The sequence below is a fragment of the Balaenoptera borealis genome (assembly GCF_965194805.1).
Source record: "Balaenoptera borealis genome assembly, chromosome: 4".
NCBI lineage: Eukaryota > Metazoa > Chordata > Mammalia > Artiodactyla > Balaenopteridae > Balaenoptera > Balaenoptera borealis.
Genome location: NC_138861.1, coordinates 148,804,748 through 148,820,376, shown reverse-complemented (window position 1 = coordinate 148,820,376; position 15,629 = coordinate 148,804,748). Strand labels below are relative to the sequence as shown.

The following is a 15,629-nucleotide window of genomic DNA, read 5'->3' as shown; positions in this document are numbered from 1 at the left end:
CATTTTTTTCTTATGCCAAGATTTTCAATACCGGTTATCAGTTCTAATTAGAAGAGTATTAGAAATCACTTTATAATGAGAGCGCTCCCAGCAGGCGTGTCTGCTCTGTGTTTGCTTCTGTGGTTGAAGCAACTCCTCTTCTAGAACTTCTTTATGGAATAACTTGAGTTCGGCCTTTCTAAGACTTTACCTTCCTTACATCTGTAAACACTCCTGGCCCACCTCGCCTTTCCTCGTGCATCACTGTTTCCTTGACCAGGGTCAGCCAGTGGGCCTCCAGGAGATGCCTGTGGTAGGTGTGCAGCGGAGGCCCGATGAACGGTCTCAGTGGCTGGGAAGGAGCGTGTTGTGAGGGTGACTCGTGCGGGCTGGCGGCCTGGACCAGGGAGCTTGGGCGGGGGCTGGGGGGGCAGACCAGAAGCAGCAGCAATGGGATGGAGACAGGCATCTGCGACTGTTGACGAGGAACGTGCCCAGCATGGTGACAGGGGCGACAGGTGGGACACGAGTGTGAGGAAGGGGGTGGGGGGGAGGATCATTTCTAGATCACTGTCAGAAAGGGAGCGGCTGCAGCAGATCACAACAACGGCTGCGGCTTTGCCCGCATTGGGGGTCAGCTGCCTGAAGGGTGGATGTACAGAGGAGGTGGCTTTGTGGACGAGCCACTCATGAAGGAGGTCTGGAGCGGGTGTGGTTTGGTGGTGTTGGTATCCAGGTGTGGCTGAAACCACAGGGATACAGCGGCGGGGGGCGGAGTCGAGGAAAACCCAGGCCGCTGCGAGCTGTCTGTGCGGGAGGGGCCGTGGTCGTGCAGGGGGGCGTGCGGGGGCTGCTCAGTGGCCGTGGCGTTGCCGTGAGCTGGCGGATGTGAAGGCACTCCGCGTGGCGCTGGGAGTCTTCAGCAGTGTTAGCTGCTGGTATGCAGGTAAACCGCACCTTCATTACGCTGCTGTGCACATGCCCAGTGATGGGAGGAAAGGGAGTCTTTTACTGAAGATTCCGAAAAATTGTCCCATGCTAAGGTGGAGACAGGGAATGGAGACTGGCTTTAACAGAGCACTGTCGGTGGTCTGCACTCGTCCGTGGGTGGAGCCCGGTGCTGTGTGTACACCGCCAGCGCCCCCCCCATCACCCAGGTGTGCACGGATGGAGCCTCTGAGCGCCTGGCAGGTACCAAACAGGGTGGGCAGAGCAGAAGAGAGAATTAAAACCCTCAGAGGCGCCGAGGCTCCCTCATCAGTCATCTCCCTGCTGTAGCCTATGTTCAAAGAGGGTTGTTCAACTGCAAAATGAAATACAGCCTTGCGTTTGGTAGGGACAACCGGAAAAGCTTTTTGATGAAGTCTCTGGATGTTGCTTGGATAAACTGAATGCCTAGAAGGGCCGTCTTCCTCCAGAGGCTGACATCCGGGTCCTGGGTACAGACACGTCCGCGGCGTCTGTTGACAGCCGTGCCCCTGCTCCCCCCCCCCCCGCCCTCCCTCCAGCGGGGCCTTGGGGCAGACAGCCTCTGTCTTCTCAAGGGCTCTCCCGGTGGCGGCAGCAGGTATGTCTCTTCTCCCGGGCGGGAAGCAGTGGTTCCTTCACTCAGCACAGGAGTTCGCTAATTCCAGGTGACCTGGATGTTCCCAAGTGCATGAGAGAGGTCTGCCCACCTGTGGCCATTTGCAAAATCTCATTTTTCTTTTTTAATTTTTTAAAAAATTTTATTAGACAAGTTCTCACTTTTTTTTTTTTTGGCCACACCTCGCGGCACATGGGATCTTAGTTCCCCGAGCAGGGATGGAACCCACGTCCCTTGCATTGGAAGCACGGAGTCTTAACCACTGGACCGCCTGGGAAGTCCCATACAAAATCTCATTTTAGAAAAGATTTTTAGTTTGTGAACTTGTTGAAATTAAGTAAAACCAGATGCTTTGCTCTGTCCCGCTAAGATGGCCTGCTGTTTAGTTGACTTGCCTCTTTTCTTTCATCTTACAGATGATGTCTTTCTGCCTAAAGATATCGACCTAGACAGTGTGGACATGGACGAGACAGAGAGGGAAGTGGAATATTTCAAAAGGTAATTGTTAAGAGTGTGGTCCAGAAAAAGGATGGTTTCGTGGTTCCCATGCATGACCCTCCCACATAGCACGGCCGCTTGCTTGGACAGAAGTTGTGTCAGCTAGCCAAGCAGCCCGGCCCCTTGGTAGCATTCTAGCACGTGAAGGCCTGCCATGCACAACCCACCCACACCCCGAGCACACACGCACTAGCCTTCTCGCCCACACTCCCACACTTCACTCACTTCTCCCTTCCCGTGTGTGTAAAGCCTGGTTTATGGCAGCATATCTCAGAGTGGTCCTGGACCAGCAGCATCGCCTAGGAACTTGGGACCCAACAGCCGTGTTCTCACAAGCCTCCCAGCTGATCTTTGTATGTGCTGGCATTGGAACACAGTGATATGGCATGCTTTTAAGGAGGAAAGTAACATTTTGGATAATTGATTCAGGTTTCCTGATACGCAGACTTTATCAGTACATGTTTAATAATATTTGTCATAATATGTTCAATAATATCTACTATGTGACTCATGGCAAGAAAATTTTAAAGTGCCTTGTTCTTTCTTTGGAAGTACTTTAATCTCTTTGTTTCAGAAAGCACGCACACATATACACAGACACTCACAAGAGCAGCTTGCAGTACAAAAGGTCATCAATTCATATCTGAAGTATTGTAAAATTCTAAATGTTTCTTAAAATTATATATATTTATAATGTGTGTGTGTGTGTGTGTGTGTGTATTTTTAAATCTTAGCAGATGGTACAGCATTTGCTAAAGTTAAGCGTTCATAGTAAAAACCCTTAACTAGGATGAGAAGGGCCTCTCCTAAACATGGTGAAGGGAATCCATAAAATCAGTAAATGTTATGTACATCATGGTGAAACATTACAAGCCATTCCTTGAGATTAAAAAAGTAATAACAATGATGCCCCTTATCACAACTTCTATTTCTAAAGAAATAAAAAGAAACAAAGGGATAAGGATTCGAATGAAGAAGTGGAATTGTCATTCTCAGATGATATGAATGTGTTTGTACAAAGTCCAAAAGAATCTGTAGCTGGCAGGTACCAGCTTGAATTGTTTTTTTATTTTAAGTTGATCCATTGATGGATTTGGCTGCGTTGGGTCTTAGTTGCGGCCTGCGGGATCTTTGTTGTGGTGAGTGGGCTCTTCATTGTGGAGCATGGGCTTCTCTCTAGTTGTGGTATGTGGGGGCTCAGTAGTTGTGGCATGTGGGCTTAGTTGCCCCGTAGCATGTAGGATCTTAGCTCCCCAGCCAGGGATTGAACCCGCGTCTCCTGCATTGGAAGGTGGATTCTTAACCACTGGACCACCAAGGAAGTCCCCAATTTTTTTTTTTTTTAAATATGTATTTATTTACTTACTGACTTATTTATTTATTTATTTGGCTGTGTCGGGTCTTAGTTGCGGCACACAGGATCTTCGTTGTGGCATGCAGGATCTATTGTTGCAGCGTGCAGGCTCAGTAGTTGTCGCACGCAGTCTCTCTAGTTGTGGTGCATAGGCTCTAGAGCGCGTGGGCTTAGTTGCCCCACGGCATGTGGGATCCAGCTCCCCAACCAGGGATCAAACCCGCATCCCCTGCATTGGAAGGAGGATTCTTAACCCCTGCACCACCAGGGAGGTCCCTAAATTACTTGAATTATTAACACAGTTTGCCCTGAAGCTGGATTCTGGGGAGCAGGGGATAGAATAGGGGCATTTCTTGGATGTAGGCAAAGCTTTGGAGGAATATTTTCCCAAGGTAGACCTGCAGGGTTCACACACCTTAAAATCATGCATGACCTTATAAACAAAGATTATCAAACACCCAAGACCTAGGAACAACAGTAAAAATCTAGAAATGAAAAATAGAATTATTAAAGTCAAGACCTCAATAGATAGATAGCTGATAAACAGATTAGACACTGCTGAAGAGGGAATTAATGAACTGGAAGATATAGCTGGAAAATGTACCCAGAATGTACCAAGATACAAGGAAAATAGAAAATGTGAAAGAGGGCTGAAGAGACACGGAGGAGTGGCTAAGTCTGACATACATCTAATGGAAGCCCCTCTGAGAGAGAATGGAGACCACAGAAAAGCAGGATTTAAAGAGATACGATGCCTGAGGATTTTGCAGAACTAGTGGGAGATCTGAATCTACAAATTCAAAAGCACAACATATACCAGTAGGATAAACAAACAAAAATCCATTTCTAGACATAGCATATGAAATCAGAGACCATGGAGTGATATTTATTTTACAGTGTTGAAAGAAGATTGTCAGTCTATAATTATGTATCCCACAAAACTGTTCTTTCCCATAATAAAGAAAAACTGTAGGAGCTTGCTACAAAGAGACCTGTTTTAAAAGGAAACATCTAAAATTATACTTTAAGAAAAAGGAAATCGGGAATTCCCTGGTGGTCCAGTGGTTAGGATTCCATGCTTCCACTGCAGGAGGCATGGGTTTGATCCCTGGTCGGGGAATTAAGATCTTGCAAGCTGCGCAGCGTGGCCCCCCCCAAAAAAAAAGAAGAAAGAAAAGAAAAAGGAAATTGACCTCAGAAGATCACTCTAACGTACACAGGAAGGAATGAAAAACAGCCTGATAAATCTAGGTAAATGTCTAACTGACATTATGTTTGAAAGAACCCCAGTACTGAACAACAGTAGTATGTCAGTTAGGTGTGAAATAATCAGAGCTGAGTATCCTGAAGTCCTTCTATTGTTCAGGTAGTTAACATTCAGACTTTAAGCTAAACGGGCAGGACACAATTTCAAGAGCAAGCATTAAAAGAATAGAAATAGGGTGTATAAATTGCTAATCAGTAGAAGGAAAAAAAATCAAAACAAAAAGAGAAAAAAATATAAATGTAGAGAAAGTACAACAAACAAATTTTAAAAAGATGATAGACACTAGTCCAGTTGTGTCAGTAACCATGATAGGCAGTAAGCAGACAAAAGTAGTTTGTCAGGTTGTGTTAAATTTTTTAAATATATATATACACACACACTTACACACACACACACACACACACATATGTATATATTACTGTTTACAAGAACATACCTAAACTATAATGAAAAGAAAGGTGGAAATAAAGAGAAAGGAAAAAGGAAACTGTTACAGTTGTTACTCTCAGACGAAGTATATTTTAACACAAGGGATAGATGAAGTTTGCTAGATAATGATAAAATGTTCAATTTGTCAGGAAGAAATAGGAATTTTAAACACAAGTACTTAATGAAATAGCCTCAAGATACAAAAAGCAATTTGGGCTTCACAGAGAATCAAACAAATCCACCATCCTGGTGGGAGATCTCAGACCATTTCTCTGCATCCTGATTGGCTTGAGCAGCCCCAGCCCCCCTGTGAAGATGTGGAAGATCAACACAGCTTGACTGGCAAGCTTAGTCTAACGGATGTAGGTGAAACCCTGCATCCAAGAAACAGAGAGCTGAGTTCTTACACACACGGGGACATCCACAGAAACGGGATCTGTGCTGGGCCACAGAAAGCAAGGTTCAGACATGTCAAAGAAGGATGTATAATTTGTGTTCTCTGACCACAACATGTTGAAGTTGCATGTTTACAATAGGTACATTTTAAGTCCCTAAATATTTGGAAATCTGGAATTATGTAAGTTTAAATAACTCCTGGGTCAAGTACAAAACCACAGTGGACATTTAAAAATGTATAGAACTAAAAGATAAGGAAAATATTGCATGTGAAAACCTGTGGAATGCAGAAAAGGTTTTGCTCATGGGTGTGGAGAAAAGGGACCCCTCCTACACTGTTGGTGGGAATGTAAATTGGTACAGCAACTATGGAGAGCAGTATGGAGGTTCCTCAAAAAACTAAAAATTAAAAAAAAAAAAAAAAAACTAAAAATAGAGCTATCATATGACCCAGCAATCCCACTGCTGGGCATATATCTGGAAAAAACTATAATTCAAAAAGATACATGCACCCTTATGTTCGTAATGGCACTGTTCACAATAGCCAAGACATGGAAACAACCTAAATGTCCATCGACAGATGAATGGATAAAGAAGATGTGGTACATATACACGATGGAATATTACTCAGCCATAAAACAGAACGAAATAATGCCATTTGCAGCAACATGGATGCAACTGGAGATTATCATACTAAGTCAAGTAAGTCAGACAGAGAAAGACAAATACCATATGATATCACTTATATGTGGAATCTAAAATATGACACAAATGAACTTATCTACGAAACAGAAACAGACTCACAGACATAGAGCACAGACTTGTGGTTGCCAAGGGGCAGAGGAGGGAGGGGAGGGATGGAGTGGGAGTTTGGGGTTAGCAGATGTAAGCTATTATATAGAGAATGGATAAACAACTAAGGTTCTACTGTAGAACACAGGGAACTATATTGAATACCCTATGATAAACCACAGTGGAAAAGAATATATATATATATACATACACACACACACACACACATACATACATATGTATATAAAACTGAGTCACTTTGCTCTACAGCAGAAATTAACACCACATTATAAATCAACTGTACTTCAAGAAAATTTTTAAAAAAAGAAAAGGTTTGCCTTTGGGAGCACTTCCACTGAAGCCTTAAATGCTGGAGTTAAGTATTAAAAACCTGAAAATTAATGAGTTTAGGATTTAATTTGAGAAATTAGGAAAACAGCAATAGAATAAACTCAAAGAAAGTGAAACAAAGGAGATAATACATAAGAGCAATAATGAAATAGGAAACAAAGAGAAGATCATCAAAGCCAAAATTTGATTCTTTGAAAACATAAAATAAATAAACCTTTGAGAGACACTAGTCAAGAAAAGTAGAAAAAAGACACCCAAAATACCATAATTAGATGGAAGAAGAAACAGAACGTTGATAATTATCAAAGTTGGATGGTGGCTCTGTTCATTTTACCATTCTCTGCTTTTGGGTGTGTTTGAAATTCTCTGTAATATAAAGGGTTTCTTTGATTTTGTGAGCACATAAGTGAAAAGGAGGACATAACTCCGGAGACTGGGAGCAACTTTACAACAATTAACTTTAAAACTTAAATAAGACACAAAATTAACCCAATAGAAAAATAGCGTGAATGGTCCAGTAACTGTTAGAGTAAAGCAGCAGTTCTAAGTCTTCCCAGTGAGAAAACTACATTCTGACAGTTTCACAGAGAATTGTCCAAGACTTTCGAAGAAAGATTATTCGGTCTTGTAGATTCTACCAGAGAATTGAAATGAGACAGCACAGGAGCGTGCTCCCCACTTTATGAGAGAAGTAAAATGTTGATACCAAAATCTGCCAAAAACAATACCAGAAAAAAATGGGAAATGACACATTTGTTTCTCTCATGAATATTAGGTGCAAAAATCATCACGAAAATATTCACATGCTAAATCCAACAGTGGTACAGTATTTTCAAAGAGCAGCATGTTACCAAACCGGCTTACCCCAGGATTGAATGCAAGGAGTTTCTGATGTTAGGAAATCCGCAGTGTTATCTGGCACATTAACATGGTAAAGAAGAGCCATGTGATCATTTCAGTGAGTTCAGAAAAAAACCTTTGCTAAAATCTTAGCACCCATTTATAACTAATTTTTTTAAAATAATAAGCAATAGAAGAAAATATCTTTAACCTTAAAAAAGGAATTTACCAAAAGAGGAAGAGAAAGAAGAGAAAAGAAAGCTACATGAAACGTTTTCCAAAATGGGAAAGATGTGGAAGCACGTGCAAAAAAATGCTGCCCTCTTATTTCCTCTTCTGGTCAACCCTAAACCGTGGTTCCTGGCGAGCACTGTAAGACAAGAAATTAAAGGCATAAGACATGGAAAGGAGGAAGTAAAATTTCATTTTACAGATGATCTAATCGTCTACGTAGGAAATTACGGAAGAAAACATAGGACAGTTTAGCAAGAGCCTGGCTGTAGGATAAGTGTACAGAAGTTACTTATTTTTCTCTACACCATCAGTAATTCCAAAATGTAGTTTACGTGAAGACAGCGTTTATCACAGCAGCAAGATCTGTGCAGTATCCATGAATCTAGTAGGAGTTGCACAAGACTCGTGCACAGAAGGCGATGAGACTTCACAGAAGAGCTTTGAAGGACCCAGGTCACACAGGTTCTTCGTGTTTATTCGTAGAAGAATTAGTGCCTTTGAGCTCAGTGAATTTTAACAAAGTGAGCACATCCAGGTAACCACCACCCGGCCAAGGTGTGCATTATCAGCACCCAGAAGCCTACTTCATATGTCCCCAGTCCTTACCAGCACCCCCAAAGTAAAGATGATCTTTCACCATACATCAGTTTTGCATATTTTTGAACTTCATATAAATGGAACTACACAGCAAAAAAAAAAAAAAAAAACATTAGTACCTTTAAGCTCTCCAGCTTCCGCAAGTTTATCTGTGGATTTAAAACCCAAGAAGGGTTTTGTGGAACTTAACACAGTGTTTCTAAAACTTGTTGGGATGGACACATTGTGATACTGTCAAAGGAGAAGTGTTATAGCAACAAAAAGGAACAAACCAGAGCAATCTGCAACACAGATGCATCTTACAAACTGAATGTTAACAGAGACAGAATGCTCAAGAATGTACGCGATATCCAATTTATATAAACTTAAAATTAGGCAAAACTAAAGTACATTGTTTAATATGCCTACTATTAAGTCCAGCAGCTCTACTGCTGGGGTCTGCCCAAAAGCCCAAGAGAAAGCAGAGTGATGCCTGCACAACGACTCGTTCCTGAATGTTCCTAGAAGTCTTATTTGTAGCCCAAAACTGGGGTCAACCCAGAGGTCCACACAGATGAGCAGATAAACAGAACGGTGCCCTGTCCATCCAGTGGACGCTGCTGCAGCACACGGGCAGCCCTCAGAGGCGGCGCACTTGGTGCGAGAAGCGGAGGCGCCACTGACGCGAAATCCCGGAGCACACGGGTTCATCCGTGGGGACAGACCAAGAGGTCGCTGTTTGCCTGGGGCCAGAGCGGCAAGGAGACTTGGGGTTTCGTGGAAACGGTCTGTGTCTTGGTTGAGGTGATGGTTTCCCAGACGTATATGTTTGTCAGCACTGTGAGCTCTACACTGACTGCAATTTGCTGGACATAAATTATACCTAAATAAAGTGTGCTTTTAGAAGTGAAGTATGTTGTTCAGGGATGCGTACGTAGGCGTTAAGACTTTAAAGAAAGACACGGAAGTGATCAACGTAAAAAGCCAGAATGGTGATTACTTCTGAGGAGAGGAAGCGCCAGGCAGGTGCTTGACTCACCCCCAGCGTGACTCGGGTGATCCACGGTATTTGCTTTATAATGATTCTTTATGTTATACATTTGTTTTATTCACCCTGCTATATATGTGTTACATTGACCCAAAAAAGAAAAAAACTGTAAAGGATCGCTAATATCCTCCTGGAAGAATAGGAAGAATAAGGAAGGCTCCTTTTCCTGCCCATTGTAAAGACTTGGAAAGTCCTGGTTATTAAAATATGGTGACATTGGTGCCCAGAAACAGGCCTGTACGAACACTGAGCTTTGGTGTGTGACAGAAGATGGGTTGGCTGATCCCTGTGGGAATGAAGGCGTGTTCATAAACGGAGCTGTGCAAGTGTGCTTTCCCTGCACCACACCACACTCAGGGTCAACTTCAGATGGGTAAGATTTTAAGTGTCATATGCAAACCTTTTAATTTCGAGCATAGGGAAAGATTTCTTAGAAACACCAACCATAAAATAAAAGATTGATAAATTAAGCTACATCAAAATCAACAATTTGCTTTAAAGAAAGTGAGAAAACAGTATTTGCAGCACATCACAAAGGATTAGTATCAAGATGTGTAAACATTACAGACCATTAAGGAAAGACAGACCTGTTGACAAGTGGGCAACTGAAACAGTCGATGTCACAGAAAACCTGTGGCCAGTTAACCGCGGGGGCCTCAGCCCGACTGGCACTGGGGAGCAGCTGGGCCCGACCCCCTCCGCGGGCGAGGAGCAGCAGGTCAGGTCAGACCACCTTGGAGAAGAGCTTGGCGGCTCTTGTAAAGTTGCAACGGCCAAGTTGTGCATCCCACATACTCCAGCAAACAGTCCCACCGTGCCTGTGGCCTCGCGGAGGAATCGCATGAACGTACTGTTGAATGAAAGGAGCAACATGAAAACATACAGTGCAGTTCTGTTACTCTGTGTTTAGAAATCAACATGAGGGACTTCCCTGGCGGTCCAGTGGGTAAAGAATCCGCCTTACAACGCAGGGGACGTGGATTCGATCCCTGGTCGGGGAACTGAGATCCCACATGCCGCGGGGCAGCTAAGCCCACGTGCCACAACTACTGAGCTTGCACGCCTCAACTAGAGAGCCCGTGTGGTACAACTACAGAGCCCACGTGCCCTGGAACCCGTGCGCCACAACAAAAGATTGCGTGCCTCAACGAAGATCCTGCGTGCCGCAACAAAGACCTGACACAGCCTTCATTCATTCATTCATTCATTCATTCATTCATTAAATGTTAAAAAAAGAAAAAAAGAAATCATCACGAGCCACCGTCGAGTTGTGAAACTACAAAGAACCATGAGGATTGCTGATTACAAAGGCTGGGACGGTGGCTCCCTGCTTGGGAGGGCACAGCATGGCGCCCAGGGTTGGCAGTGTTGGGTTTCTTGACCTGGGGGGTGGGTACCCAGGCTTTTGCGTTATAGTTACCTGTACTCGTGTGTTTTGTACACGTGTAGGTACGTATGCGTGACCCAGTCCACAGTTGGCAGTACGGAGGCCTGATGGGAGGTGGTGTCCAGAGTGGAGCCAGTGTGTGGGGGGGACGCAGAGCAGGTCGCCTGGGCCCCGTGGAGACCTTGCTTGGTTTGGGCTGCAGCTCTTCTCTGAGCGGCTTGGAGCAGGGCCGTGGTTGGTGCTTCCGAGCGTTCTGGCTGCGGCGTGAAGGGTGGGGACACACGTGTGCTGATGCAGAGACAGTGGAGGAGGAGGTGGAAGCTTCCAGAAGGTTTAAAGGGTAACACCACTAGGACTTGGGGTTGGCCAGCTGTGTCCAGGGAAAGAGAGTTTGGATCCTGGGAGACGGTGCAGCCCTTCGCCGAGGGGCAGGGTGGCCGGGGGCTTCGTCTACCTGGACACAGTCCTCCAGGCACACAGCACCGACGACTGGTTCAGCGATTTAACCACAGCTGAAGCAAAAACACTTCATTTCACCTGCTGAACGAGTGACAACAATACCATTTTCTAGTTTAATTCAAATTCCTGCTACCCACGTTAGTGCTGGAAGGGTGAGAATTTCAGAAATAGGCAAAAGTAAAGGCTTTTGAAAGAAAATGTTCTTTCCTTCATTGAATACGGAACTCGGCCATCATTGCCTGGGGAGCAGGGGGCAGCACGCAGGTGGTGTTCCAGAGCCGGCCTGCGAGGCTGCACTCGACCTGCCCCTGAGGGCGGGCGCGGGGGCGAGGGGGGCGGGCAGTGTTGTAACTGTGTCTCATACAAACTCTTATTTCACATCACACTCACTGTGACCTTGTGGATAAATGAGGGCAGGCTGGTGGCCATGGGCAGAGCCTGGCTGGGACGGGCAGCTTCCTGAAGAACGAGAGAAAAGGACACAAAGCCCCAGAGATGTCCAGGGTGCTGGCCAGTGTCCTGAAGGTGGGACCCTGTTCCTCCGGCAGCAAGGCGTGGGGAGACGGTGGACGCCAGCGGGGTCCCGCACACTGAACCCCAGACGGTGCTGGGCTTCGCCAGCTGCATCCCGGGTGTGGGCCTCTTCCTCCCGTGACCGTTGGCTTCCTTTCTTCGCAGGTTCTGTTTGGATTCCGCTAGGCAGACCCGACAGAGACTGTCCATCAACTGGTCCAATTTCAGCTTGAAAAAAGCCACCTTTGCTGCCCACTGAACAAGGACCGCCTGGAGAGGGACGCGCGGGCGGTGGGCCGGGCCCGGAGCTGCCGTGCCTGCCCCGGGCTGTGCGGGTGGGCCGCCGCACCCGAGCCCCCTCCCGACCGAGAACTTGCTGCTCGACCCGCATTGTTAGCTCGTGTGCGTGTAGTCTGTGAGTGAGCCGCCTTGACCGTAGCTCTGCCGTCGGATCGGAACAGTAGCTCTGCCACCTTCTCCACCGCCGCGGCCTCGGAGGCCTGGGCCGCGGCCGGACGGGTTCGCATCCCCACGTGGCCCGTTGCCTCTGTGTCTCGCCCTGTCCCGCCGTCTGTCCTGCCGGGGTGCCGCTGCGCTCAGCTCTCTGTGCCCTGCGTCCCACCCGAGGCGGCCGGGCAGGGCAGGGCTCTCCGTTCTCCTCCACAATCTACTGTTTAAGAGTGTACACGTCGCGCTGTCCGTGTCTGATCCCCCTGACTTGTAGCCAGCTTGTGTAAGATCCCTTGCAGAATGAGAAAGTTCAAAAACAAAACACCACCCAGTACTCACACCGTCAAGTCTGTTAGAGTGTTCGGCTGTATTAACACGGAGGCCTGCCTGGCTACTTTTTTAACATATTGTTAAGTAATATTAAAATCATGTCTTTCTTTTTGAAAGATGGAATACATTAGTACAGCAGGAGGCCTCGTCTGGTTGCTTTGTGATGGGCTGCGGCGGGGAGGGGGCGGGCGAGCTGATGGCTGTGCCCCCGAGGGGACCCCGGGCCCCGGCCCTGGAGCACCTCTAGGGTCACCGGTGGCGGCGGCGGCTCTCGATTCCTGGTGCCCTCACCATCCTCCATCCAGCAGGTCACCCGGGCCTTCGCATGCCCAGGACAGAGCCCAGCCAGGGACTCAGCGCTGTCGGTGGTCCACAGTGGTAAGTGCCAAGAGGACAGCAGGGGTGTGGAGAAGGGGCTGGGGGGGCCCAGCAGAGGGGAGTGGGGAGTGGGCTGGGCTTCCTTCCATATGGCCTTGTAGGCAGGTGCCCCCACCCAGTCTCGGGGGTGGGGGGAGGGTGATCTCCAACACAGCAGTGAAGAACTACAAATATTTAATTGGGTATAAGCTGGCAACAGTGTGCTAATAGTATTTAAAGTGAAGGAAAGGAATCCCCGTGTGGTCCCTTTGTTCTGAGCTCTGTCACCAGTCTGCAGAAAGCGGGCGTGGCGCTGCCGCCTGGCTGCAGCCTAGCTTCCACTCGCCCCCTAGGACCCTCCGTAGCTCCCACTGCTCCCAGCCTCTTGGTAGAGCTGCTGCTGTGCACACACGAGGATGTGGCTTGTCCCTGAGTGAAGGGGGAGCGGCGAGGGCCCGCTTCTGTGTGGAGACTGTGCCCGGCCTGGCTCTTAGCCTGAGAGAGGGTGAGTGGGACTGGCCTGCGGAATTATTCTGACAGCTGGACCCACAGGGCTTCCCGACAGACGGGATGCAGGTAGGAGGATGAGAGGGGGCAAGGAGGACCGCAAGGCCGTGGTCTGAGTACTGGGAAGGATGGGCTGCGCTCCCTGGAGGGGTCCGGTCTGCACTGCCCATCAGGCGCCTGGTGAAATGTTCATGAACCTGTGTAGACGGGACCAGGGTTCGAGCCCCGGAACCAGGCATCAAGAGCAGGTGAGGATGAGGGCAGCCTGGAGGCCGCGGGGGGCAGGGAGAGACTGGCCACGTGGCTCTGATGCTGAGGTGACCTTGGCCGGCGCCCAGTGGAAGCTGGTTTACAGGAGGGGGGGGAGGGGCAGCAGGCAGAGGGGCTTTGGGGTCAAGAGGCCGGCTTGTTTTTCTGGGTGATGGGGTGATCCAGCAAAGGAAGAAACTGAGGCCAGGCTGTGACCGCGCCAGAGGGTGTCCTCGGGAGGGGCAGAGATCCTCCCCCCACGTTCCCCCGGGACCCCAAGCCCAGGGCTGGGCTCATCCCCCACTGGCTGAGGCAGGGCACTTGGTGAGAGCACAGGCAGGGCCAGGGAGCAAAGCCTGGGACGAGTCCAGGCTGGACCCCTAAGGGGAGCTGCCCGCTCGGGCCCCGAGACCCACCTGTGCCCATCCCTGTTCTCCCCGCGAACAGTCTTGAGGCTGTGCGGGGGCCGAGCCACCTGTAGGCCTCCGCTTCCTCGTCTGCCCTGTGGGCCGTGCTGGCTGCTGAGACCTACAGGTTCCCCGCTGTGAGGTGAGCCGTGGTGAGGGGCGCCCTGTGTGCCCCAGCACTGAGCACCACCCACCGCACCACACGCGGCTCCTGAGGGGCCCCAGCCGCCTCCCACCCCACCCCGCACGTGGGCCTGCCGTCCACACCTGGTTCCGAGTCTGCACACTTGGCCCCTCAGGCCTCCCGGCCTCTCTCCTTGCTGGGAACGCGCTTCCCGAGTTCCCTGGAAATCCCACCCAACCTGCAAGACCCAACCCTAATGTTCCTTCAGATCATTCCTCAAGCGGGCATCTCAGGAACAAAAAAGAGGATGGATTCAGGCCCCGGGAGGCTCAGGCCCTAGTCCAGGGTTCTGGTGACTTGTTACTGTGGTCTAGGTGTGAGCCAGGTCCTCAGCCCAGTCCGTACATGACAGATGGGGACACCAGAGCCCCAGGCGAGCCCCTCAGATTCCCGATGAGGTCACTCCCCGACCTGGGGTCAGCCTCTGGGGGAGCCTCTTCAGATCACGTTGATAAATAATCTTACGATGAAATAACGTAACAGTAGCTAAAAAAACAGCAAAATGTTCTTTTATTGAAGTTTGCCTACATACTCATGCCATTAAAAAATCAAAATGTTATGGTACCAGAAAGGATTGATACTTCTCAATTTCATTACTATATTTTTTAAAAGGAAAAGAAAAAACTTAACCCACAGTTCATACTGTTTTAAACACAAATAAAACCTCCAAGTCATCACACAGAATGACCGAATGGAAGTGACTCTCTGCTGCTGCATCTTGACAATCACAGGCGGTCACTGTCCGTTTTGGATCCACTACTAAACGTTAAGAGTAAACAGCACTGCGGGGTGGGAGACACGAAGCACGGAAGGAGATTTCAGACAGCTCTGGACTGTGAAGAACTTACTGTCAAGGCAAGTCACGTAGCTGAGTGTGTGGAGCCAGCTGGGTCCTGGGAGCCCCGGCTTGTCTTCCGTGGAGAACGCGGTGTCGTCTGGAGAGTGAGAACCATGTGCCTGGACTTTTAACCTCAGCAGCAGCGTCTGTGGGGGAAGAGTGGCTGCAGAAACCGTCCTCCTGCTGTTGACAGTTGTGAAACCAAGGAAGTGTTTTTAACGGTGTGCTTGGATGTTGGAACAGAGGCAGCACGTGGCAGTGTTTCCTGAGTGAAGGGCAGGAAACAAGGTAAGCCTCCGAGGGCCCCAGCTTCCGGCCTGGAGGCAGCGTCCAGGCCCCAGCACGGGGAGGAGCCCAGCAGGCTTGCTGAGCAGAGGGCAGCAGAGACCGGCATGTGGGGTGGCTGGAGTGTGTGGGGCAGAGATGCAGACAGGAGGGGGCTGCACTGAGAGCACTCCACGGGTCTGCAGAGAATCCCCTCGAATCTACTCCTCTGGCCACGTGTGGCATAAAGTTCCATAAATCCAGGGGCACCAGGAATCCAACCAGGGTGGAGAGACCTGGTGATACACGGGTATTGGCGTGGAGTCCTCAGAAGG

At 48.4% G+C, this 15,629-nt stretch overlaps 2 protein-coding genes across 10 annotated transcripts in view; one reads left to right on the top strand and one right to left on the bottom strand.

Moving 5' to 3' along the window:
- The window catches only part of FAM193A (family with sequence similarity 193 member A), a 173,593-nt gene extending 160,970 nt beyond the window's left edge, over positions 1-12,623 (top strand). For all 3 annotated transcript variants that reach the window (XM_082390915.1, XM_082390914.1, XM_082390913.1), the window contains 2 exons: positions 1,981-2,062; positions 11,874-12,623. In XM_082390915.1, coding sequence (XP_082247041.1) covers positions 1,981-2,062; positions 11,874-11,967 — 176 coding nt within the window. In that variant the 3' untranslated portion in view covers positions 11,968-12,623. The remainder of the gene's footprint in view (positions 1-1,980; positions 2,063-11,873) is intronic.
- TNIP2 (TNFAIP3 interacting protein 2) overlaps positions 1-15,629 on the bottom strand; it is a 72,039-nt gene that overhangs the window by 10,364 nt on the left and 46,046 nt on the right. For 2 of the 7 annotated variants that reach the window (XM_082390945.1, XM_082390946.1), the window contains exon 6: positions 14,686-15,176. The exons of 1 other annotated variant lie outside the window; for it this stretch is intronic. In XM_082390945.1, coding sequence (XP_082247071.1) covers positions 14,952-15,176 — 225 coding nt within the window. In that variant the 3' untranslated portion in view covers positions 14,686-14,951. Of the gene's footprint in view, positions 1-14,685; positions 15,296-15,629 lie in introns of those variants that run through there. 4 more of the 7 variants (XM_082390948.1, XM_082390949.1, XM_082390950.1 and 1 more) reach the window with 2 other exon arrangements.